Raw genomic sequence first — 26,078 nt, 5'->3', positions numbered from 1 at the left:
CTTTCCCCATGGTTGAATCTTGATGTGGTTTGCTTGGCATCTCTGGGCATATGTAGATAGCACTTCACACAGAATCTTGCGGCTGCCCCGTGTTGTGCATAGGATCTTCACACAATGCTCTGCATAATACTGAGCCTCCGTTTGATCATGACAATCTTGAAATGGCCCATTCGTATCACGAATGAGTCCACAATAAGCCAGAGATCTGTATTGGGCCAATTCCGTTTCACTGCAATTTGGTAAAGGCCCGACAGCTGCACAGTGGAATGGGGAGCCAGAATCTTTCCAGCTGTTGCCAAAAGTCTCTGGATCCTGAACCACCAAACCTCTGGGAGTCCTGAAGTCATTGTGGCGATTCTGGTTGAAATCTCCGCCAAGGCCACAGAGGGACCCCGAGTAAATTTCAGGAACTGAAACTGACACGTGGTGAGACCAATCATAGGAAACAGAGAGGCCCGTATCGGTCTCAATAGTGAGGAAGGCAGTAGTAGAATAGGCATAGAGTTTTCCCATCGCAAGGGTAATGGGCAGATTCATTAGAAGGCCATTCACCTAAGACAAAGCCAGGGGAAAAATGTCCTCATCAAATTCATAGATAGGTTCATTTCATTAATCTATACACCTTCCGTCTTCCAGTGACTAGATAGATGTATCACTGGATGGAAAATTAGATGGACAAATGGACCCTTCTTCTTGGATAAATGCAGTGGTGAGGTTCAACCCACTTAACAACCGGTTTGCCGAAAATGTGAATGCATGCCAGTGGTGGGTTCCGGCCGGTACACCCCGGTACAGGCGTACTGGTGGCAGCTGGGAGCAGTGGCCACTGTACCAGAACTGTTTTGGTGGGGCCACCCACATTCCTTACCTGCTTTTAAGCCAACCAGGCCATTTGTGCACACGCACGCAGCGTACGGCACGACTTCCGGGAGGGCATCTGGAACATCGCAGGGCAGTGGGTGCATATGCATGCGCACGCATGCACAACACACATGCCCGAGGTGGACACCCAGCCCCAACCACTGGTGTGTGCACATGCGCACGCTCACAGCTTCTACGTATGCGCGGTTTCCGCCACGTGACAAGTGTTGACTGAGCAGCCTTTCAGGGCCTGCTCCGCTCCATCTTTGGTCTCCGGGGCAGCAGCTGCTTCTCTCCGCTGCTGCTCTTCCTGGGACAGAGAGAGCCTCTTGTACAATTTAGCAGCTGTGAACTACCGCTTTCCTCTAACTCCCATCCGGAAAGCATGCAGCGCAGAGATGCCACAGCCATGTTGACTAAAAGAGGTATTAGATTTCATAGCTTTGTTTTCCTAACCTGGTCTACTTTGAGGGGCTAGCATAAACTCTTTATAAGGCAGTTGTTTAGATCCTACAGTTATCCCTATGGGAACTAGTTAGAATTTACAATATTCTTACCTTTATTAAGCCATGCTGCCCTTTTGCTACAATTATTTTCTCCCCATAGATTTCAAGTTCCAACTGTTTTATCCAGGATACCAAGATAGAGTCCTTATGCATATTTAATACTTGGATGTTGAAGCTGGGAAGCTTTCCTGGAGGGCCACAGTAGGAAACGAGGGTGTATTTGCAGGCCCCTTGAAAACTAAAGGAAACACCGTCAAAAGTGACGTAGTTTGAAGGGCCGTATAGATGCATCAGGCCAAATGTCATTGGGTAACAACCCCGTACATCATCCACAACTTTGCACATTTCCTGAGCTTTGCAGGCTACTTCCTGACATTCCATTGGCTGAGCAGCTTGCACGCAGATGCATCTTTGGTTACAAGCGTCCCCCAGGATCACTCGTTCTCCCAGCTGGTAATAGCGGCCATTCAGCGTGCAGCCACAGAGTTTCAGAGGTATGCAGACGCCAGCATTCAGAACGTAGCCTTCCCTGCAGACGCAGCCCGAGACGCAAGGTTTTTTGCAAAGGGCAGGGGCCTGGAGGTTGGCACACGTGGCAGGACAAGCGGGGCCGCAAAAGTCGTAGTACTTGTTAACTGGACAGGTGATGCCTGAAAAAAATAAGATCAAATGGGTTTGGGAACGCATCAGCCATCGGGCAAAACAATGAGCCAAAACATATTTTTGTAACATACATAGGGTACAATCTCCGGCTAGACTGGAAGGTGGTGTTAAGAGGGGTTTGAGTTTACAGTCTTTTCCCTGGAGAAAGTGACATGGTGACTTCAGCCCAGAATCCCTGAAACCTTATCTGACCGTTCCCAGGGGAATACAGTCAGTCTGGTGAGATTCTTGTAACATAGGTGTCTAACAATAAAGTTTCTGGCTGAGACTAATTCAAAAATAACGCATATTCAAACTTTCTTCATATAAAGTTTCTGGTTGAGACTAGTTCAAGTGGCTTGTGCCTGACAATAAATAAACAAAGCGGGGTAGTACAAACTTGACAATTATTCGTACGATAGTTTGATATCGTACAGTCCATCGAATGATCAAATATGGTCACTTGCTGTCATTCATGATAACGATCATTTCCAAGGGCAGAGGTTCTATACCAGGGGTGTCCAAACTTGGGAACTTTAAGACTTGTGGACTTCAACTCCCAGAATTCCCCAGCCAGCCTGGCTGGGGAATTCTGGCAGTTGAAGTCCACAAGTCTTAAAGTTCCCAAGTTTGGACACCCCTGTTCTATACAGATGTCGCACCTTGACTTTCAAATACATCTACAGACATTTTCCTAATGGAAAACCACCCTTCTTATTTTGCTTACTGCATCCTGTTGCCTGCCGCCAGCCCATCGCTTTCACCCCTGTAATGGTGCATATTTCATCATAAGCTTCAATGGCCATGCAGAGCATGCGATTGCCCAGCCCGTACTGGCATAAATCGTAGACACAGGATTTATAATACAAGTCTGGGTTATTGAGCCAGTGACATTCGGCGAAAGGCCCTGAACCGTTAATTAAGATCGCACACATTTGCTTGTACTTGTGTTGATTTGGGCAAGGAATAAGGTCTTCGGTGTTGTTCTTACAGCTGAAAAAGATAGACAAAGAAAAGAGTTACAAAGGTTATATGTCAGAGTTCCAAATAATAAATCCATAGCAAGCAATACTCTGAGGCAGGTAGATTCCTCAAAGAATATTTTATATGGAATTATCATATTGGCGCATATCTGGGGAAAACCAACTCCAAAGCCTCCCGCGGTTTTCACCTAATGAAAAGTACAAGTTTTTTCTACTTTTTCCAAACAATCAGTCACATGGTCCAATCACGGTGTGGTTTGGCAACTGGGTAGCATTGCCCCGCCTTCCTCTGACCAGGTGTGAGAATGTCCTTGGTTCCCAAGAGAAAATATGTTGTTTTGGCTACCAATTCCCCTCAATCTCAATTCCCCCCTGCCTATCCCTCGGCTCCAGTGTGGCAACACTGAAAGCAGTTCAAAATGGCTTCGATCAGATCAGCTTCAGGGTTGACAGCCTCATTACTCATCACCCAAGAGACTGAGCTGTCCGGAAAAGGACGAGCTGATCTATTTGATTAAAATGTTTTAATTCCTCTCTTTTTGAAACACTGTTCTTCTCTGTTGTACTGATATCTTGCAATCTATTGGGACCATCAGAATTTCTGCGTCTTCCGATTCCAGGGCGCTCTAGCTTTTCAGATGGGGAGAGAAAAAGGCTCATCCTACCGTACAGAGCTGGTGTTGGATATCCAAGCATTTCCAAACTGGGCATCACTCCGAGCTTTGTCTCCAGAGGGTAAAAGTTTATCATCAGAAGCATCACCGTTGAAATTGCCGCACATGCCACACAGCTGATTCTGATACTCTGGCCCCACGCGTATGAAGACACTACTTGCCCCGTTGAACTGGATTTCCACATTCGCTTTGGTTCTCACGGTCAACATATTCCTCACTCTCAAGATCCGAGCAATGGACCCTACATTGGCCGGAAGTTGGGTTCTTTTGCCATTAACCTTTCATAAAAGAAATACTGTAAACGTTCCTGCGGTGCTAAGTTAAAACTTAGAATAACTTTATTATCACTTTGGACGTGCACTAATCGGCATACATTAAAATGACCTGCTGTTGCATACAGCTCTCAAAGGGTCACCACCTCCGATATACACTACATAAACCATGACAAAGTAAATAAATACAAAATTATGCATGTGCCCACATATATTATATGACGCAGAGAAACAACACAGTCTAGATCGAATGCATACATGTACATGGCGAAAAGAAAGAATCCTGCGAGTTTGCCAGATGGATGGCCTAGGAAATAAAGCTGTGACAGAATCTGGCAATCCTGCTATAGATACTTAGAAATCTCCTCCCAGAGGGGAGCAACAGGAACGGACCATCAAGTAGGTATGTGAGGTCTCTAACAATGCTTTGAGCTCTAAACACAGAGTGCTTATAAGCAATATCCTGAATAACAGGAAGTGAGCTTCCTATAATCTTCTCGACTGTCCTCACCACTCTCTGTATGGACTTTCTATCTGAGGTGCTGCTGCCACCAAATCAAACAGGGATGCAGTTTGTTAAAACGCTCTCAATCGTGCCTCTCTAAAAAGTGGTGAGGACGGAAGGAAAAAACTTCATCTTCTCTGAACGTCTGGCTACGTTGCTAAACAAAGAGTTCACCCAACACTGTCAGCAACCAAGTAAAGATATTCTAGCATGGTGCTTCCCATACTTTTTCCTTTATTGACCCCAAACTGCTCATCAGAAAGTCCTTTTTTTACCCAAAGTATGCAAAATACTTATCCCTGGTGTCATTGGGTCATGAGTTTGGGTGTCAAAAAATTTGGGGTAATTTACTCAATAGGTAATACCTTTGGGAAGCACTGGTTTAGGATTTGGATTTTTTTTAAGTAAACTCACTTCGTTTGCTTTCCCCAAATTAATATGTGACCCACAATAACAACAAAAGTTGTTAAATCAATGGAACATCTTGCTTCCTGAAGTTGTGGGTGCTCCAGGTTTTCTAGAAAGGATTGGGCAATCATTTGTCCGGGATGATACAAGATCTCCTAGGGCAGGGGTGTCAAACTCAATTTCATTGAAGGCCACATCAGGGTTGTATTTGACCTTGGGGGGGGCATGATGGGCATGGCCGTGGTGGGCATGGCCAGCTTGACATCACTTGTGTTGGGGGAGCGGTGGTGGCCAAAGCGCTGTGCCAGAAAAAAACTGGCTCCCAAGCTCCGTTTTCAGCTGTGATGGCCTCCTGCAACCCCTGCCAGTGAAAATGGAGCTTGGGAAGGCCATGCACGACCCTCCCAAGCTCCATTTTCACTGGCAGAGGCACATGGTCCTTCACTGTTTCCAGAGTGTCCCCATGGGTCAGATCTAAGCACACCGCAGGCCAGATCTGGCTTTGAGTTTGATACCCTTGTCCGAGGGAGTTGGATTAGAAGACTTCCAAGGTGTCCCTTTCAGCCCTATGATTGTATGAGTCCATAAATCAATGAGTCTGTCGCTACTCACATGGACAGCTTTGCCTCGTTCAAGGAAAACATGGAAACTCGATTGGTGCATCTGAAACCAGATTTCCACCCGGTAAGCAAAGGAAACTCTGGGATTCTGGAAGTGTCTGTTTTCAATGACAACTCGGAAGGAGAAATCCAGAGTGGAGTTGCAAGTGTGAGAGACCTCATAGTCACAGATACCCTGGAAGTGCACCAGTGCACCATCAAAGGTGAAATAATGAGGATCTCCTGTGATGACGCAGGTGGTCAAGAGACTGTGACAGCCATACTGTCCCCCCTTCAATGTGCATTGTTGATCCATCTTACATCTAGCTGGGAAACAGCGAAAATTGCCACGGAGGTCACAACGGCATTTTTTAGCACAACCCGGCAGCCAGATGTGCTCTCCAATCTGCATGGAGAACATAGAGGTCAATATGGAAGATGCAGTGAAAACAGAGTGGGTGTTTTTTCAATATTTTTTGTGTTGTGTAAAGATCGGAAAGATACTCCATTAAAACTATTGAGAAAATTAGGCGTCTGACAAGGCTATAAGTCATAATTTTAGCCAAAAGGAATTGTGTTGGAATTCTATCTTTGTAAGATCTAATGGATAATTTCTTCGTTAATAACAGCCCAGGGCGTTATTAGTCCTTACACAGAAAAAAGACGCATCTTGCTAATTGATAAATGACACATTTCGATGTGGTGCATATGGTCAAGTTAGGAAATGGTGAGAACAAAGGCAAGAAAATGATTGTTACCGAACAAATGGATCTCCATGGACAAGCTGAAATAAGCCTGTATTAGGATGGATTCAAAGTGCTGACTGTTAGGATGAAAAATAACCTTGACCTTTAGCTCATATTAATATTTTTTTTATATTTATTTTTTCCACATGATGAATATAACTCATAATGCTAAAGAAGAAAGGAGATAAGAAAAGCAGCATCGAATGCGCAGAAATGGGTAAAATGACAATAGAACTAAAAGAAAGAGAAGAATCGGACTTCTATAAAGTATGGAATAAAATGTACAAGTGGCTAGAAAACAGAAGCCAAGACAGAAAATAGAGAATACAAATATATGGAGATATAAATAATGAATACTATTATGTTAATACTATGTTTGTTAAATTATAGGACAAGGTTAGAGTGAGAAGAAGGCAATGCAGAAGGGAGAATTATAAAAGCTAAGAAGGAAAGCCGATAGAAAAAGCTGTAAAATTACTGTATATTGTTATATATGTTCTGTGTTTTGTTTTGTCTTATTGTGCTTTTTTTCTTTGCTGTGTCTTCCCTATTGCTTTTAAAGATCAAAACATTTAATAAAAATTATTTATTTAAAAAAAGAAAAGAAAAAGAAAAGCAGCATCCCAAACATCGTCGCGGCTACCTTCCATTCATGTTGCCCCTTTCTAATGTTCATTGAATCTCCTCTGCTCTATTCAACTTTCCAGATTGTTCTGCAGGGCTTAACTGAGAAGAGGGCGTCTGATTTAGGGCATCTTCTCCTCAACTTCTTCGCTCTCCTAATTTTCCCAAAACGTTTTCTGCAAGCAAAGTACACGTTCCACCACATGACAAAATGTTGGCTTGGATGAGGAGTCCTGCTTACTTTATAATAGCGTCCATCGTGCGTGCAACCGCACTGTTCCATCTGGACACACTTGTTGACACTCTGATAGTACCCATCATCACAGACACATCCTTCGGAGCAAGTGGTCCCTTGGGTATCCTGAAGCCAACTGGCAGAACATTCTTTATCCACAGAGTTCTTGCAGAGCTTGTAGTGACTATGTTCTGAGCACTGAAAATCTAGAGGGGGAAGAATGGGACACTCTGAGAAGCAGCAATTTCCAGATATCAGTTGGGAGAACCTATGAGTAAAAATCCAGATCTAGTTTTTAAAAAAAAAACAAAAGTAGGGAGAGGGAGGGAGAGAAGAGAAACATGTGCTAGAAAGAGTAGGAGAAAGCCACACCCGATACTGGTTTTGGCCATTCCTACAACAGTAAATTGGGCTAAAGGAAGTTGTTATCTGAAGCCTCCAGATTAATAAGATGTACAGGATCCTGAACAGAGGTGGTATTCAGCCGGTTTGGACTGGTTTGGGAGAACCAATCGCTGAAATTTTGAGTGGTTCCAAGAACTGGCAAATGCCACCTCTGGTTGGCCCCGCCCTCCCACCTCCGTTGTTCCCTGTCCTAAATTCCCTTGTTTTTTAGCTTAGCTGATTCGCGCATTGCCACACCGGAGCTGAGCTAAAACACAGCTCAGCCCACCAGCGCTGACACCGAGGGTGGTCTTTGAGCGCTGTGCGCACGCCCAAAGCGCACTCTCATAGAACCAGTAGGAAAAGATTTGGTATCCCACCACTGATCCTGAAATGGTGCTTATTGCTCACAATTCAAGCCAAACAGGTCCAACGCCACCGGCTGCAATGCCACAACAGTTGGAAAGCTACATGTTGTCCACCCAATCTCTAGATGACAACAGCAGTTGAACGTTACCAGAACACTATCAGATGCCCCCAAACCCTTTTCAAACACTGTGTGTAAGTGGAAGATGCCATGAAATAGTTAATTGCTGTTGAGGGTTGATTAACAGCCCGAGAAAAGTTTTATCTTGGCTGTTGTGCAGCAGAACCTGAGCTAGCTAATCAAGTCCTATATTTGAAACCAACTAAGCCAAGAATCTACTCAAGATAACACCTTACTCCAAGTTGCAACCATGGAGCCGATGGGTCTTCATGGAAGGTCTGGTGCTAGATTCAGAAAACAAGCTTTTCTAAAAAGCGTATTTATCTCCTGTAGGGGAACATTATCTATATCTAGTCTTCCTAGATCACATACAGTAGTACAAAACCAAAATGGCAGGTAGGATGAAGGGATGAGATACATACAGCAGAAACTCTCGTTCCTCCAGGCAGAAATGTTTACATTTTGTCGTTGGCAGGCTGCTGCATAGTTCTGAATGGAGTGGCATAGGACAGCGTGGTCTAAGGCAGAGATGCAAAGGTCCAATATACAGTCACGCATGTAGGGCTCAGGAGTAACCTGGGAATGACAAGAAGCAAAGGGCCCCTGGGGATTTTGAATGATCCAGCATTTGTATTTCGCCTGGATGAGCTCTTGCTTCTCCAAACATTCTGAGTAAGAACCAGGAGCAGAGACATCCTTACAGCTACTCTCAGACTTCCAGCTGGCTGCAAAATGGAAGCCATCCATTCCTAAAGAGCCGTTTGGCATCGCAAAGTCATCATGGGCCACCCGGTTGAAATTCCCACAGAGCCCACAGGTTTGTCCCATGTATTGAGGAGGAAGGACGACGAAGAGGTTTTGCATCAGATCGTAGCTCACAACCAGGTTGAATGTTGTTTTCAGAACGACATACGCTCCATGCTGGAAAATGACGGTCTCTCCTTGATTGAGGTTCACTGGGAGATTGACAGTTGCTCCGTTGACCTGATTTGAAGAAGCCAAGATGAAAGACAGAAAGGCTGGTTAATTTGGAGGTCCCCCAAGAACAAACATCTATTTTTACTCATCCGGAGAAGCTTTAAAGGTTAAGATGCTTCTCCGCGGGAGAAACCTTCCCTTTCTCTCTCCTTTATTTTTCTGCTGCCCTCTTTCATTCACCAATCCACTCTTTCTTTCAGCCCTTCTCCACTTGCACCACTCTGTGGTAGAAAACCAGCCCGTCAGCCACTTCTATGTCCTTATGGATTATTTTCCCCCTTGGTTGTATATCACTTCCCTTAAAAGAAATCAATAGTATAGCTAGCATGCTGACCTAGTAGGAAGGGACAAATAATGAGAAGGCCATTCAAATAGGTTCCTCAAAAGCATTCCAATGTCATGCTGCAATTTACACCATGTCTGTCTTGTCCTTTGTCTTCCTCTTTGAAACGTAGTAGGCCAAAGGTATATAAGTTGTGGTCTATCTTTGCTTAGGGTTGCTCAACAAACTGCCAGTGATTTCCTGGGAGGCTGAGGCACACTGTAGGCGCTTGTATGCTTAGTAAATCTCTGTTGTTATTTGGTTGTTTCAAGTGAGCAGGTTTTTTAGCAGGTTTTAGACCAGGTGTGTCAAACTCAAGGCCCATGGGTCAGATCCAGCCCACAGGGTGCTTAGATCCATCCCATGGGGCCAGCCTGGAAACAGAAAAGGACTGGCCTGCAGTGCCTCTGCTAGCAAAAATTGAACTTGGGCAGCACACACACACACACGCACACACACACACACACACAAACCAGAGCTGGTTTTGCTGGCAAAGTGCTAGCCAAACAAACTAGAAGTGTTTCCCCTTTTGCATTTGAGCATCCAAGAAGGGACAGGAAAGGAGAAAGGGAAAGAGGAAAGACAAAGAAAAATAAGGAAAGAGAGGAAGGAAGAAGAAAGGAGAAGAAAGAGAGAACAAAAAAGAAGAAAGAGAAGGAAGGAAGGAGAAAGAAGGAAGGAAGGAAGGAAGGAAGGAAGGAAGGAAGGAAGGAAGGAAGGAAGGAAGGAGTCTCAGGGAAGTCCTGCCTTAGCACTTGGCACCACAAGTGCCCCCAACATGAGTCACATGGCAAACCCACCATGGCCATGCCTCCCCAGCCCCCCCCCCAGCCCCTTGGCCCACCAAGGTCAAGAGAGAGTCTAAAATTTAAGGTCCTCATGCCGGCTACCAGGAAAGAAAAAAGAAAGCTGTTTTCTTGTGGAACTTGTCATGGTGCTAACCAGTGTTTTAGGTGGCTTTTTACAATGTTAACTTTATCAACAGGTCAGGTTGCTCAACAGCTTTCAGCTTATGGCGTTTATATAGAACAACCTTATTCGGACTGTGTGTTTCTCTGAGACATCAAGCTACTACAGTACAAAGAAAGTTGTTTCTTAGATGTCCTGCTTGTGTGTTTCTTATGTTGAAAACAAACACTGAACTAAACAGACAAGATTGGGATAACCTCTCAAAAGCAAAAGAGGTCATTGTATTCTTCTATTTTTCTCTCCGTTTTCATTTTCAACCTATTTTCTTATTTTTCTGAATTAGGGGACTAAAGAACTGAAGAAGCTTCTTGGATGAGAAGCAACATGTTTTCAAGGGGGAAAAAACCCAAGAAAATCCAGTTGTCTTTTGGAAGAAGCACCTCTGGGAGAACCATGACCTGGATGATTTGAGATTCTCCATAGACATATCTAGAAGAGTTCTCTCCCTTTGGTGCCCTCTTGGTGCCCAACGTGGTGGCATCAGAGGTGGGTTCCTACTGGTTCGGACTAGTTTGGCCAAGCTGGTAGTGATTTGGCATCCTGGGTCACTGGAACTGGGAGCGGCCCACGCCTGGGTCCCTGAACCAGTTCTCCTACGGGGCCGCATGCGCAGAACAATTGCAATTGCACAAATGTAATTTATTTCTTTTTTTAACATTTTGCGCATGCACAGACCTATTTTTGTGCAAATGCACACACATGCAGAGTGCGTATTTGGCATGCGCACGAGTGAAGCAAGCGCATGTGCGCAAAAAAAATTGCGCACACCGAACCGGCAGTAATGCTGGGAGCAACCCACCCCTGGGTGGCATGTAGGGACTACAACTTTGATCACAGGGACAGGGAGTTCTGGGTGTTGTGGTCCCACAAGTACCTAGCTGGAAAAGGCTGCTCTTGCCCAAGAGATTTACCTTGATGTTTCCCCAGAAATCTCTCTGCAGACGTATCTGGTGGGCCTTCACTTGAACAAAGACTTCTGATGTCATGGGCAACAGCTGGTTACTTAGCTTCTCATTCTTCACCTCGACTCTAAAGAAGGGCAAGCCCGCAGTGCTTCCACATAGTTCTGCAAAGATGTATTTGCACGTCCCCTGGAATCCAAACTGCTGCCCATCAAAGGTGGTGTAGTGAAGATACCCTGACACCTGACAGAGACCATCTGAGAGCTTGTGGCACCCATGAGTGCCTTTCTGGGTGCCGCAGAACTCTCCAGGACCGCAGGTGGAGTTGACGCACTCCACAGCGTGGCTGGTGCTGTTACAGCTGCAAAAGCTCCTGCAATCCTCTCCCGGCCAGAAACTTTCCCCAGCCAGGTAGTATCTCCCATCATAAGTGCAACCGCATTGATCTTGGGCCACACACTCCACGCCGCTCCGCACAAACCCAGGGTTGCAGTGGCATCCTTCAACGCAACCAGTCTGACAGTTGGAAGGTGTGGCTAAGGAGGCACAAGAGGACGGGCAAGGAGGTCCACAGAGATCATAAAAGCTATTAGCAGGACACAACAACTCTGGGGAGGAGGGGAAAAAAATGGACACATATCAACATTTGAGAATGCCAAAGTAGAAATCCTGTCTTATTGCTTTACTGAAGGGAAGAGGAAGACAACCTGAGAAGCAATTAAGAAAAATGAAAGGGGTCTGTGGTGAGGAAAAGCTTGAGAACTACGGAGTTAAGGGACATTTGTAAGTATTGATGAGACAGTCTATGTCAGGGGTGTCAAACTCAATTTCATTGAGGGCTGCATCAGGCTTATGTTTGACCTGGGGGGGGCAGGGGGCATGGCCAGTTCAACATCACTCGTGTCGGGGGCGCCTGTGGCGGCCCAAGCACTCTGCCAGCGAAAATGGGCTCCTGAGCTCCGTTTTCAGCTGCGACGGCCTCCTGCAACCCTCTGCCAGTAAAAACGGAGCTTGCGTGGGCTACACGCGACCCTCCCCAGCTCCATTTTCACTGGCAGAGACCGGTTCTTTGCTGTTTCCAGGACACCCCCAGAGGCCAGATCTAAGCACCGCACAGGCCGGATCTGGCCTCCGGGCCTTGAGTTTGACACCCCTTATGCCTCTATGGGCCTAAGTAATTTTTATTTAACTGGTGCTCTGGGTTTATCTGTGGTTGCAGCTATTGAAAGGTGCAGTCCCACACTTCTGGAAGGTGACCAGGTAAGGAAGGCTAACAGCATGAATATGCATACTATTACTGTCAAATGTGAAACTTTGGGCAGCTATGTGCCCCCTTCATTTCTACTTGTCATTAGAATAAGGGGGGAAAGGTGTGGCTTTCAAATGGGTTAGATGGAGAAATGAAACTTCTACAATTCTGCTGGAGACCATGAGAGCCTGAAACTTTTTCAAGGACATTGTAACAGGTGTAGAGTTGAAGCCGACGGTTCCCATAGCAAAGAGAACTTGTTTTAATGGACTACATGAGAGGCTGGGGGTTTGGCTGGGAAAATTATTGTTTAATTCTAGGAGCTGGCATTTGAGGAACCTCAGAGTTAGTTTTGCCTCGATATTACCATGCAGTGTAGTCAACAAACAGTAAGATTTTGGGGAATGGAATGATCCTATCTAAGGAAGGCAATGTAGAATGGAGAACTACAAAGGCTAAATGTGAATGCCGATACAGAAGGCTGTATAATTATTTTATATTGTTATGTTTGTCTTGTTTTTTTTTCTTTTTGTGTGCGTTTAAGGTAAACATGTTTAATAAAAACTATTTTTAAAAAGGAATGATCCTATCTCGAGTTTTATTTGGATTCTCGAGCTGGATGTTGACAATTACTGTAACACCAGGGTTGTAAATCTACACCGGCTTACCACACCCAGTCTTCTCCCTCCAGGGCTGAAGGGCAATTCCACGGCTTTGGCACTGCTGAGCATACGCTCCCAGGGTTTTGCATAGGCTGCTTCCAGAGGTGACACACATGTCCTTCACACAGTTCTCAAAGTGGATTTGAGCAGTAGCAGGGTCACCGCATAGCTGAAACGGCCCACTTGGATCACGGATGATCCCACAGGAGTGCAAAGGCCAGTACTGAGATTCATCACAGGAGGGTGGAAGCCCAACGACTGTACAGTGGAAAGGTGAATTAGGTTCTCTCCAGCTGTTGCTGAAAGCGGTAGGGCTGAAAAGAAGTCTGCCATTTGGGTTTTGGAAGTCGTCCTTCTGATTCCCGTTGAAGTTTCCACTCAGGCCACAAAGCAACCCAGAATAGTTCTTGGGGACAGACATCGATACGGAGTAGGACCAGTCGTAAGAGACAGAGAGACCAAAATTGGTCTGGACGTGGACGGAAAAGCCATGGTAGTAAGCAGAGAGCTTTTCTGCTGGAAGAACAAATGGCAGGTTGACTAGAAGACCATTCACCTGAGATGGGAAGGAGAAGAGAAGTCAAGGCAGCATTGCTTATCATTCGCAATAAACCGTAATGCCTTTTCCACTGAGGTTCCACAGTGATTAGAATTCGACAACATTTTGGTGTGGCACCAATTATAGAGAAGATGAGAGAAGTCCAACTCCACTGATATGGATATGTCCAGAGAGCAGGACCTTCCACCATGGCCAAGACTGCCTGCCAACTAGAAGTCAATGGCCAGTGATCTTGCGGGCATCCAAAACAGAGATGGCAAGACACCATCAACAAAGATATGGAAGCCGTGTACCCTGCGCCCTGGAGATGCAGCTGATCATATGCAAAGTGGTGTTCAATGATCTGAAAAGCAGACCCTTCACCTGCAGGAATACACTAGGAAGAAGAAGAAGAAGAATTAAAAGGAGGAGGAGGAGGAGGAGGAGGAGGAAGAAGAAGGAGAAGGAAAAGAAGAAGGAGAAGGAGAAGGAGAAGAAGGAGAAGGAGGAGAAGGAGGAGAAGGAGGAGGAGGAGAAGAGGAGGAGGAGGAGCTGGAGGAGGGGGGAGGAGGAGGAGGAGGAGGAGGAGGAGGAGGAGGAGGAGGAGGAGGAGAAGAGGAGGAGGAGGAGGAGGAGGAAGAAGAAGAAGAAGAAGAAGAAGAAGAAGAAGAAGAAGAAGAAGAAGAAGAAGAAGAAGAAGAAGAAGAAGAAGAAGAAGAAGAAGAAGAAGAGTAATTAGAATGCAACAATGGCATTCTGCTAACTCTGCCCACAGCCTGGAGTTTGATCCTGATGGGGTTGACTCAGTCTTCCATCCTTCTGAGATCATTAAAATGAGGAGCCAGATTGTTGGGGGCCATATGCAAATAATGCTGACACTATAAACTGCCAGAGAATGCTATAAAGCATTATAGAGCCATATATAAATCTACATGCTATTGTTATTGCTAACATGGCACTCTTTGAAATGGATTGGATTGAGACTTTCATAATCGCCAGAAGTCATTGCAATTATAATGGGAATGGCTAAATATCACCAAACAGATGATGAGTGAATATATAATATGTATTTCAGGGCTTTGGGTTAAATTTAAATGTAGGGTTTTGTCCTGGCCCTACCAACTTCAAGCATGTGGCCTCTATATGACGCAAAGACTGGTTAAGCTGTTCCTGTTATTCCAGCTTCTATAGCTATTCTTGGATTTGGTCAAAGTTATTTTGGGAATGAACATTTTTATACCTTCAATAAATATTTACTGATGTGGCTTCCCTTTTTGAAAACGGTCTGCAGTTTTGTCAAGGAGACGTGGTTGTGCATTTGCGGTGAAACCGCAAAGAGCGAGAAGAAGATATTGAATAATAACCACAGCAAAACACAAAAACAAAACTCAGCCAAGGAAATGTGTTCTGCAGGCACAGGCCAAGAACAACAGGCACTTTTGCTGTATATGCTGAACACACCTTTCAATTACGGGGATGCTGAACTAACCAGTAGCTAAGTGAGTGGTGGTTAAACAAGGACCTTACCTGTATTTTGTCATACTGATCCGCCCTCATAACAATCTGCTGCCCGTAGACCTCGACTTCCACCTGGTAGATCCAGGATGCTGCCAACGAGGTCCGATGTTCATTCTGCACTTTGACAGTAAAACTTGGTAACTTGTTCAAAGGGCCACAGTACCGGCTCAAGGTGTACGTGCATGTCCCTTCATAGTCAAATGCCACTCCATCAAAGGTGACGTAATGGGGATCTCCAAACACCCAGGAATTGCCAACTTCCTCAGCGTGGCATCTCAAGACACCATCCACCACTCTACAGGTTTCCTGAGCCCTGCACGCATGATCTTGGCACTCCATAGGGTGGGAAGGCTGCCTACAGAAGCATTTCTTGCTGCAGGAATCTCTCAGGATCTCCTCATTGCTCACTTCATAATACTGGTTGTTTAGTGTGCAGCCACAACGGCTCAGGGGCACACATGCACCTCCACTGAGAATGTAGCCTTTGTTACAAGAGCAGCCCTCCCGGCAAGGCTTAGAGCAGAAAAGCGGAGCGGTGGAATCCAGGCAGCTGGCAGGGCAAGCTGTGGAGCAGCCTTCATAATGGCTGTTCTCTGGACAAGTGACGTCTGAGAGAGAAAGGATGTGTGAAAGAGGAGACAAATCAAGTGGATGTTATTGCACCAAACCAGATCCCAAGACCTCCTCTATGAATTATGAACTATGCCTTGCTGTTCATTCAGGCACACATTCCACCAGGGGTGGGCTGATGGGGGTTCGCAGGGGTCCGGGAGAACCTCTAGCTAAGATTCTGGGCAGTTCGGAGAACCCCCAAATCCCATTCTGGCTGGCCCTGCCCACCCTGCCCCTCCCAGGAGTCCCTACGCAGCCCGTTTTGGATGCAAGTAAGTGCAGGGCATGCATGGAGGCTCGGGGAGGCTACCGGAAGTTCGAGAAGACCAGAAATGGGCCCATTTCTAGCCTCTGGAGAGCCTCCAATGCCTGCGGAGGCCATTTTTGTCTTCCCGGAGACTCGAGGAAAGCCTCCAGAGCCCGAGGAGGGCAAACATGCCCCCCCCCATGTGGTGCAGGAGGCCGACTAGACCACGACCACCATGGCCAAGCCCACCCAACAACCAGACAGAGAACCCCTTGCTAAAACTTTTGAAGCCCACTCCTGTTCCACCTCCATCCGTTCTCAGCCTTCTCCAACCTGATGCCCCGTGAGTGAGTTGTATCTCATTTCCAAGATGCTATCACCATCAGTGACAACAACCAGTGGGATGGGGAACTCTAGATCAGTGGTTCTCAACCTGTGGGTCGGGACCCCTTTGAGGGTTGAATGGCCCTTTCACAGGGGTCGCCTAAGACCATCAGAAAACACAGATTTTCAATGGTCTTAGGAACCAAGACACCAATTTTATGGTTGGGGGTCACCACAACATGAGGAACTGTATTAAAGGGTCGCGGCATTGAGAAGGTTGAGAACCACTGCTCTAGATAGTATAGCCTTTATTATTGTCATTGTACAAAAGAAATACAACGAAATTGGTTTTAGATGCTGAAGACCATCGTGTCTGGAGGACACCAAGTTGGAAAAAGGTGGATCTATCTCATGTCCATCTCTCCAAGGATGCTGTCTGCTGAGTTAGATGGGAAGGTTGAAATAAGAACTTGCAATAAGTTGCAATACAGTAACTTGTGTTGCAATAAGAACTTGTGGCAATTGATGCTTCATATGCACATGCATTGGCACATGCACATATAAGAACATAATGTTTTTCTCATCTACGAAAAATCTACCAGTCTCATTCCTTCATGCGTCCTCCATTAAAACTATTAGGATAGTGCCAATCACCAGTTTCATTACAAGAAGTTTATCCATCAGAACAGAGCAATCAGGACACATGTTTGTTGGTTAGAACAGAGGTCTCCAGGCTTGGAAATTTTAAGACTTGTGGACTTCAGCTCCCAGAATTCCCCCGCCAGCATGATCTGCTGAGGAATTCTGGAAGTTGAAGTCCACATGTTAGAAAGTTGCCAAATTTGGAGACTCCTGAATTAAAAGAAAGCATTCCCCACCAGTTGTCTGGATGTGCCTTAAGTCCCATTAATCATATTTTTAATGGACCAGAATGTACAAATCGCATCTCTCTCTACTGATTAGTCACGGCAGTGTGACATTTATTATGATTCCCTCCAGGGATTGAGAGGTTGTTGGTTTATATTTAATAATTTTACTCACCGCATTGTGTCTCTTCTCTCCATTGCCCAACTGTGATGTTGGCTGCTTGACAACGTTCAGTGTAAATATGGAGGAGATTGCATAGCACCGTCCGGTTCCCTCCAGATGTGCAAACATCATTAAGACAGACTTCCATAAAGCTAGATACAGGCACCGTCTGTGTACACTTAGCAAAAGGACCTGGGGATTTTTCTAAAATGCCACAGTGTTTTGAGCTGGAATAATTGGCCAATTTAGTCAGGGGACAAGTTGGTGGTGGTTGGATGTCCCCACAATGATCCACAAAATTTTTGACCTGCCAGCTTCGAGCAAATAGAGTCACCGATTCCACCAAGGATCCATTGGGGGTTGAGAAGTCATCTGACTGATTAGCATTCAACGATCCACAGAGGCCACAAGTCACATTTTGATATCTGGCAGGAACCCCAATCTCCACATGTTGATTGCCAGTGTAAGAAACTGATACTCCGAAGTCAGTATCTATGTTCATGGAGAAGCCACTCTTACGCATTTGGATCTTGCCACCAAGAAGGACCACAGGAAGAAGTGTCTTTATTCCACCAATCTACCAAGGGGTTCCATACAACAAAGTGGAATCAGAATTGCCACTTTCATTTTAGCTGGATTGGATTGATCTATCTATCTGGTCATGAAGAGTCAAAACCAATTTGTTGACCCATAATCAATCAATCAATCAATCAATCAATCATGTTAGGGATGTAACCCTAGGCTTGGCTTGGCAATGTATATAAGCTATGATTACTTTACTGTTACTTTAAATCTTAGAGAAATGTAATTGGCTTGTTACCTCAAGCAGTCATAAGAGGGAGCAGAGTGGTTGTTAGCTCTCTCTGTTTTGTTAGATACTGATCATGGATACTGTTTGATACTGCTTGTGAGTTTCTGAGTCTTGCTACTGTTTAGCTGTTTTGTGTGTGAAACTGAGAATATTGATAACTGAATTACTGAACCGTGTATGACTTGGACTGTTAACCGGACTCTGAATACCTCTATATTTCTACATAGTAAACTACTATATTTTTGTACTATTCAGTGACTCTGTATGCTGGTTTGTGCGTGTTGTTCCATATCGCTCTCATTGCGCTTCTCTGCGTGCTCGCTCTCCCGACGGGGAGCTTGATTGCTTAACAAATCATACTGGATTTAAGGAAGTGTTGAGGCATTTGATGCCATCCAAACCCCAAATCTGCAGTGCTAAGCAACCGAAGCTACTATCCCCAAATATATGATTAGATAGAGAGAAGCACAACTAACTGAAGAGAGCAAGGGTTTTATAAGTGAAAAAAACTTGAGATGAAACCCTAGCAACTTTATCTACAAGGGAGCTGCCGGCATCTCATCCACTGGATGCAGGCAGCACCTGAAACTATGCCCCCTCCAGTCCTCAGAAAAACCTATTTCCATGGAACTGGTCCTTAGTGTCCAAAAGATCGGGGGTTGCTGATCTAGGGTTGAAAATTAAAAATTGCAGACTCTGAAAGTTAGAAAGCTCCATTTAGGTCCATGAGTCAAAGTCCCACTAATGAATTAAGTCGAATCAAATAAAACCATCCCTAAACAATGTCTATCCAAGTTCTCCTTAAAGGACACATTAGTGAAGGAGAATGAGTTGAATCTGAAGAAGAAGAAGAAGAAGAAGAAGAAGAAGAAGAAGAAGAAGAAGAAGAAGAAGAAGAAGAAGAAGAAGAAGAAGAAGAAGAAGAGGAGGAGGAGGAGGAGGAGGAGGAGGAGGAGGAGGAGGAGGAGGAGGAGGAGGAGGAGGAGGAGGAGGAAGAGGAAGAAGAAGAAGAAGAAGAAGAAGAAGAAGAAGAAGAAGAAGAAGAAGAAGAAGAAGAAGAAGAAGAAGAAGAAGAAGAAGAAGAAGAAGAAGAAGAAAGAGGAAAGAGGAAATGGCAAACAAAGGACAAAGAAGATGGGGAAGAATTAAGTCATAAGCTGAATTGGGGACACCAATTCAGATGACTTACCATGACATGCCCAGTAGAGTTGGTCATTAAAAGTATGTCCTGCCCATAGACTATCAGGCGCAAATACTCTATGTGCGGTGCATCTAAGGCGGTTCCTTGTACCGTGGCTTCCAACTGGTAGTACGTCAGGCTTTGGTTGTGCGAGGGTGCACATACCTGAGACAACACGTAAGTGCAATCACCTTGAAAATGGTACAGTCGTCCATCAAAGGTGGTATAATGTTGTCCACCTAAGACTTGGCAAGATGCACTGTGTATAGGCTGGCACACATTGTACCAAGAAACAGGCTGGCAGGCCTGATCTGCAGAGCAGCCTTCAGCCTGGCATATCACTGTATGAGTGTCCAACATGCACTGGCACTTCTCCTCACAGGCGGATTCACTCCAGAAGATGACATTGAGAGGTAAGAAGTTAGCTGTGAAGACAAAAGACACATCACAAATGTTTGGAAAGCCCCAGAAGTTCATGCCTCTGATAGCTTATTATTTAGAATACTGTAGAATAGAATAACAGAATTGGAAGGCACCTTGGAGGTCTTCTAGTCCAACCCCCTGCTCAGGCAGGAAATCCTATACCATTTCAGACAAATGGTTATCCAATGTTTTCTTAAAAACCTCCAGTGTTGGAGCATTCACAACTTCTGGAGGCAGGTTGTTCCACTGATTAATTGTTCTGTCAGGAAAGTTCTAGGTTGCTTCTCTCCTTGATTAGTTTCCATGCATTGCTTCTTGTCCTGCCCTCAGGTACTTTGGGGAATAGTTTGACCCCCCTCTTCTTTCTGGCAGCCCCTGAGATATTGGAACACTGCTATCATGTCTCCCCTAGTCCTTCTTTTCATCAGACTAGACATATGCAATTCCAGCAACCGTTCTTTAAATGTTTTAACCTCCAGTCCCCTAATTTGCACTGAACTAACAGAAAGAAAAATTAAATACATAAACAGAGGTAACAAAATAATCCCACCCCTCAAAAAATTAATATCTATACCCCTATAATGGAAAACAATGCATATATTTGTAACAGAAAGGCCTGGACATTTACCCAAAAATTCCAAGTGTTTGACTAGAAATAGAAATAGAAATCTATTTTCTTGTTCCTATGCTGAAAACAAAATAACCCACCTAATTTACAAATGCTTGCAGGCTATAAACCATTGCTACAAATTATGTGTAAATTTGTCCTTACGATATTGCATTAAAATTCTTCTGATCACCCCCACCCCCAATATGGAAAGTTGAGTCATTGGTGTTTTGATCAATTCCAAATTCAGGGGAATACCCTCCTGATCAGCTGGAACTCAGGAGGCAGAGAATAGATGGGGCGGGGCCAGCCAGAGGTGGCATTTACCAGTTCGCCGAATTACTCAAAATTTCCACTACCGGTTCTCCAGAACTGGTCGGAACCTGTTGAATACCACTTCTGGGCTGAATCCTTTATGTTTGTTTGTTTTTTCTTATGATCTCACTGGGTTGCATTCAATGTACCTTTGTACACACATCCATTGGGCACTGCAAAAACGTCCACTTCAAATATCCAGCGCCCAGGGTCTACGACATTGCTTGTTGAGCTGATGTTCATTATGCTTGGAGTCCAAGAACCAGGAATGTTGAAGTAATTGTCAGCATCACCATTATTAAAGCCAGCCTTGTAGGTAAGAAATGGGGGAAAGCGTTACCAAAAAAGATTCTCCGAACTAGCCATAACGTTATCTATGGGTTCTCCAGAACCAGGGCGAACCCGTAGCAAACCCACCCACCCCCGTTTATATTATTTATATATATATATATATATATATATATATATATATATATATATATATATATATATATATATATATATATATATATAATTTGACAGAAAATTGCATCCAGGTGCTTTTCTTGAGAACAATATGCCATGGCTTCTTGTCGCCTTCTTCCCAGGGTGATTTTTGGCTCCCCAGTCTAGTCCACAATCCCAAGATTTTCTGATAATATCTCACCCAAATAGCCAGATATAATTTCACTTATGTTTTCTACATCAAAGTCAACTAGGTACTGTCTAGTTGGACACAACAGCTCCAATCTGGGCATTTCCCACTTTAGGACTTTAGTTCCTTGCATTTTCAACAAAGACCTTGTTGGGAAATCCTGAGGGTCCAGGCTAGGAAAGTCTGGGAATCATGTGCCTTTAGAAGAGACTTACCTGGGCAGGTGTGCCTTCTAAGCCTGTGTGAGCATCTCCACCACTTGCTTGGCCTGATATCCACTGGATATCCTGGTAATTCAGCATCACAAAAGACATGTTTCCATCGGAAGTTAAAACAGCCTGAAATGTGTTCACCTGTAGAGAATTGATTACATTATATTGAAGAAATAGGTATTCTTAGGACAGGAAGTGTGCAGCAAAACTTTTTTTTGATTGAAAGGGCCCTTGTTCAAGATCAGTTGAACCAGCTTACCTTGGTGGACAAGGATCCATAGAAAGCCACTTGATCCCAGGTAGCCACAAAAGCCCAGGTAGCTGTGAACTTCTCGTGTGGAAAGTAAGCATTTATATCAGCCGTGACTCTCTGCAGCAGCCTCTGGTCTTGGCTCTGCCTGTAGTATACCTCCCCTGTGATACGATTATCCACATCGGCCCAAAAAGGAGCCACGAAGGTTCGGCCATCCCTCAGAGGAAAAGGATCTGGGGTGAACTGACTGACAGGGTTGGCAAAGGACACCACCCCATTGTTGTTCACCTGGAGGGATAAAAGTAAAGGCCTACGATAGGACTGAACAATAGATAAGGGTCGCTTTGTGGGAGAAACCTGGAGAATACTTACGTAAAGGGAATGATATTTTCTCCCATAAAAGAAGAAGAATTCTGAGATGAAGATCTCAGGAGATGATCCATCATCTGCCTTAGGGGTGCTTCTGTCCTGATACTGGGGACCATAAGGATAGAGCAGGCTGCCTGGAAAGGTCCCCAGAAAAGATAAGAGGTTAAGGTAGTAGGTAGAACCGTGATGGCGAATCTATGGCACACATGCCACCGGTGGCACGCGGAGCCATTTGTTAGGACACGGGAGGCGTTGCCCTGTCAGCTCCAGCACGCGTGGGCACACTGGCCAACTGACTTCCGCCTTTTTTTCCAGCCGTTTATCAAATATGAACCTTATCTCGTTTGGCGAGCTACCAAATAACTAGTTCTAAACCAGTGGCGGGTTGCTCTTAATGTCACTACCGGTACGCTGTTCACAGGGCCGTGCATCCTGTTCATGCATGGATGCTGCGCATGGATGCGCAATCCACCACCCCTGTGATGCCCAGATGCTTTTGGGGCTTGCCCAGCTGGCCAACGCTGTGTGCATGTGCGCAATTGGCCAGTTGCTTTAAAAACAGGCGGGTGGGCCAAACGAACCACCATACCAGTATGCTATCAGCTGCTCCCGGCTCCCACTGGTACAGCCGGACTGGACCGGACCTGCAGGAACCCACCATTGTTCTAAATGCAAGGCAAGGCAAAACTTGGCACAGAGTCTCTTATACTTAGAAACGGACTTTTTCACTCTTGACAATGAACTTATTGTTTCTTGCAAAAGCCTACTCCCCGCTCGTTCCTCTTTTGCTTCCTATGGGAGGGGCCAATCAGTTCCAAAGTGTGGCTTTACTCTTAAGTTGCTCCTGCTTTCTTAACTGTTCTTGTCTTCTGGCAACTCTGCCCATGCGCACACTGGGAATAGGCTCCAGGTGTTCCTCTGCCTCGCTGCTGTCTAACTCCCTCTCTGCCTCCGACTCAGAGCCCTCGTCTGAGCTTTCCTCAGCCCTGAGGACTGGCCCATGTTCCTCCCCAACCTCCTCACTGTCCGACTCTGCCGCCAGCTCTGCTCTCCGCTGGCGGGCCACAACTTTATCTTGTACATGTTTGAACAACTAAATAAATAAATATTGGCCGGAATATTCTACAGGTTTACCATATCATTTGAAGGTCCCTTACCTGTGTCAGGCACACTTCCCAAAGACAACACTTGGAATGCTTAAAGAGGAAAAGAAAAAAGGCAAGTGAACAGAAGGGATAAGGAAAGCTCAGCTGCACCAAAGTGTAACTAGGAAATCTGAGAGTTGCAGGGTAAAAGATATAGAACAGGGGTATCCAAACTTGGGAACTTTAAGACTTGTGGACTTCAACTCCCAGAATTCCCCAGCCAGCTGGCTGGGGAATTCTGGGAGTTGAAGTCCACAAGTCTTAAAGTTCCCAAGTTTGGACACCCCTGATACAGAAGATACCAGTTGAAATTCCCACATTCGCCTTGACATCATTCTGGAACACAGCAGGAAATTTAAATCATCGTTCTTTCATTGGATACTATCTATTGCTGCTTAGCTGTGAAGAAAAACCCAATGATGCATGGGGAACCCTAAAGGTAAAGGTTCCCCACGCACATATGTGCTAGTCCTTCCTGACTCTAGGGGGCGGTGCTCATCTCCATTTCAAAGCCAAAGACGTTTCTGTGGTCATGTGGACGGCATGACTAAATGCCAAAGGTGCATGGAAGGCTGTAACCTTCCCACCAAAGGTGGCCCCTATTTTTTCTACTTGCGTTTTTACATGATTTCGAACTGCTAGGTTGGCAGAAGCTGGGACAAGTAACGGGAGCTCACTCCATTACGCGGCGCTAGGGGTTCAAACCGCTAAACTGCTGACCTTTCTGATCGACAAGCTCAGCGTCTTAGCCACTATCCCTTTTTGATGGGACTTCTTGCATCCCTTCTTGATGGGAAACCCTATCAGTCAGCAGTTTCCCCTCTCTCTGTTGGGAACTCACGCCTGTCTTCTTATAAATTGCTGCTGGCCAGTACTAATCCTAAAATGTCCCATTCTCATCCAAAATAAAATAGAATTAAATTTAATTAGTTGCAAATTTAGAGCATGAGGAGGGACACAAAAACAATCTAGGTTTTGTGCAGATATCTCCATTACAATCACAAAATGAGTTGCAGGTTTTTGGGGGGAGGGCGAGGAAATAATAGTGACGAAACTAAATCATGCTGTGAAATTTATGGTGCATATTAATGAATAAATGCATTAGAAAAGAACTTTGGGGCAAACTCACCCAGGGCTAGGAACTTCATCGACCAGGGAAGGTATGATCTCATATTCCCAACTGTTGTTTTAATTCTTCTATCAGAAATTATGCAGGAAACCTACGAATGTATAAATTTATTTCTGGGTTAATGTTGTTCTTAATACATTTTTTTGGCAGTAATCCTACCCACCTTTATTCGTACCCTGTGGGGTTTATAGCTGATTACCTAATCATAGAATGGGAATGCAAATAATTACTTCTAGCTATGAGTCTTAATTAAAGCAAATATTTCTCCAACGGCTGTCATTTTAAATGTATTTTCTGCTTACAATACAATACAATACAATAGTAGAGTTGGAAGGGACCTTGGAGGCTTTCTAGTCCAACCCCTTGCCTAGGCAGGAAACCCTATACCGTTTCAGGCAAATGGCTATCCAACATCTTCTTAAAGACTTCCAGTGTTGGGGCATTCACAACTTCTGGAGGCAAGCTGTTCCACTGATTAATTGTTCTAACTGTCAGGAAATTTCTCCTCAGTTCTAAGTTGCTTCTTTCCTTGATTAGTTTCCACCCATTGCTTCTTGTTCTACCCTCAGGTGCCTTGGAAAATAGTTTGACTCCCTCTTCTTTGTGGCAACCCCTGAGATATTGGAACACTGCTATCATGTCTCCCCCAGTCCTTCTTTCTATTAAACTAGACATACCCAGTTCCTGCAACCGTTCCTCATATGTTTTATGCTCAAGATGCTTAGCCCTTCAGCATCTTGCATTAGAAAAAAAAAAAGGAACCACAAAATACAATATTCAAAAATATTATTTTGCCTTTAAAATGCTACTATTTTACCTTTTTCGGTTTGTTTATTATTATATTTTTATTATACAGTTTTCTTCATTTTACATCTTTCATTTCATCTTTACAACAACTTTATACCAGTTTATAGCCACAGTTTTTGTTTTGTTACATATACCATTATATATACATTATATCGTTATCATTCTAGATATATTTTACATTTTTGTAACATCTTATCTTTATATACTATTATGTACAATAAATATTCTTCACCTTTCATTATATTTACACTTGTTTGTAATTTCTAATTCATTAATCATCTTTCATTATCAGTTTTCTAATCTTTGAATCTATCAAGCCAATTATACCATATATCCCAAATTAAATATTATTCTGTTTCTCCTTTGTCTTTGATTTCCATTGTCAACCTATTCATCTCAGCGCAGTCTAATAAAAAAATTAAAAAAATATTTTACCTTTTTGATATGTTACAATTCATTTTCTCCTTTGGATAGCTCTTACTTTCATCAGAGTTTCTACAGCCTCTTCCCACCGTTTGTTTTATATTTAAATAATAAAATGTTAAAAACTCTCATAAACAGGGTTGGGGCTGTTGTGGATAAGTTTATTCAACTTTTACACCAACTCTTTCATTTTAATGTCCTGCAGATTTACCGTGATTGGGAAATGCCACTTTCTGTCAATGCCGCACTTGATTTTATCAATCCAATAATCGATTTTGATTTGATTTGATCCATCCAATAATTGCCTTAAAAGGAGGGCTGGGAAAAAATAAGAGGGACTGATCCAGCAAAACTTACCTGATGATCTTGATGACAAAATGAGAATTTCAATCTGGATCTTTCTTCTTTTAGCTTGCCTGCTAAGTCATGATTGAAAGATCAATGAAGTACTGTAGGGGAATAGAAATATTTGCAGAAAGGAAAACAACAATGGG

General features: G+C 44.3%; 1 protein-coding gene across 1 annotated transcript; it reads right to left on the bottom strand.

Annotated features, from left to right (window-relative positions):
• Nucleotides 1–1,522: 1,522 nt before the first annotated feature.
• LOC309396508 (alpha-tectorin-like) lies at nucleotides 1,523–24,373 on the bottom strand (the record flags this gene model as incomplete). Its single annotated transcript, XM_081961668.1, has 18 exons — nucleotides 1,523–1,605; nucleotides 1,742–2,017; nucleotides 2,737–3,002; nucleotides 3,658–3,944; nucleotides 5,464–5,856; nucleotides 7,062–7,261; nucleotides 8,349–8,910; nucleotides 11,107–11,705; nucleotides 13,015–13,564; nucleotides 15,074–15,672; nucleotides 17,289–17,853; nucleotides 19,277–19,692; nucleotides 20,762–20,921; nucleotides 21,462–21,599; nucleotides 21,718–21,999; nucleotides 22,084–22,214; nucleotides 23,238–23,276; nucleotides 24,355–24,373. The coding sequence occupies 18 exons, from the start codon at nucleotides 24,371–24,373 to the stop codon at nucleotides 1,523–1,525; spliced, it is 5,565 nt and encodes a 1,854-aa protein (XP_081817794.1).
• Nucleotides 24,374–26,078: the final 1,705 nt, after the last annotated feature.

The sequence above is a fragment of the Natrix helvetica genome, assembly GCF_964273705.1.
Source record: "Natrix helvetica genome assembly, chromosome: 9".
Taxonomy (NCBI): Eukaryota; Metazoa; Chordata; class Lepidosauria; order Squamata; family Natricidae; genus Natrix; species Natrix helvetica.
This window is presented reverse-complemented; position numbering and strand designations above follow the sequence as displayed.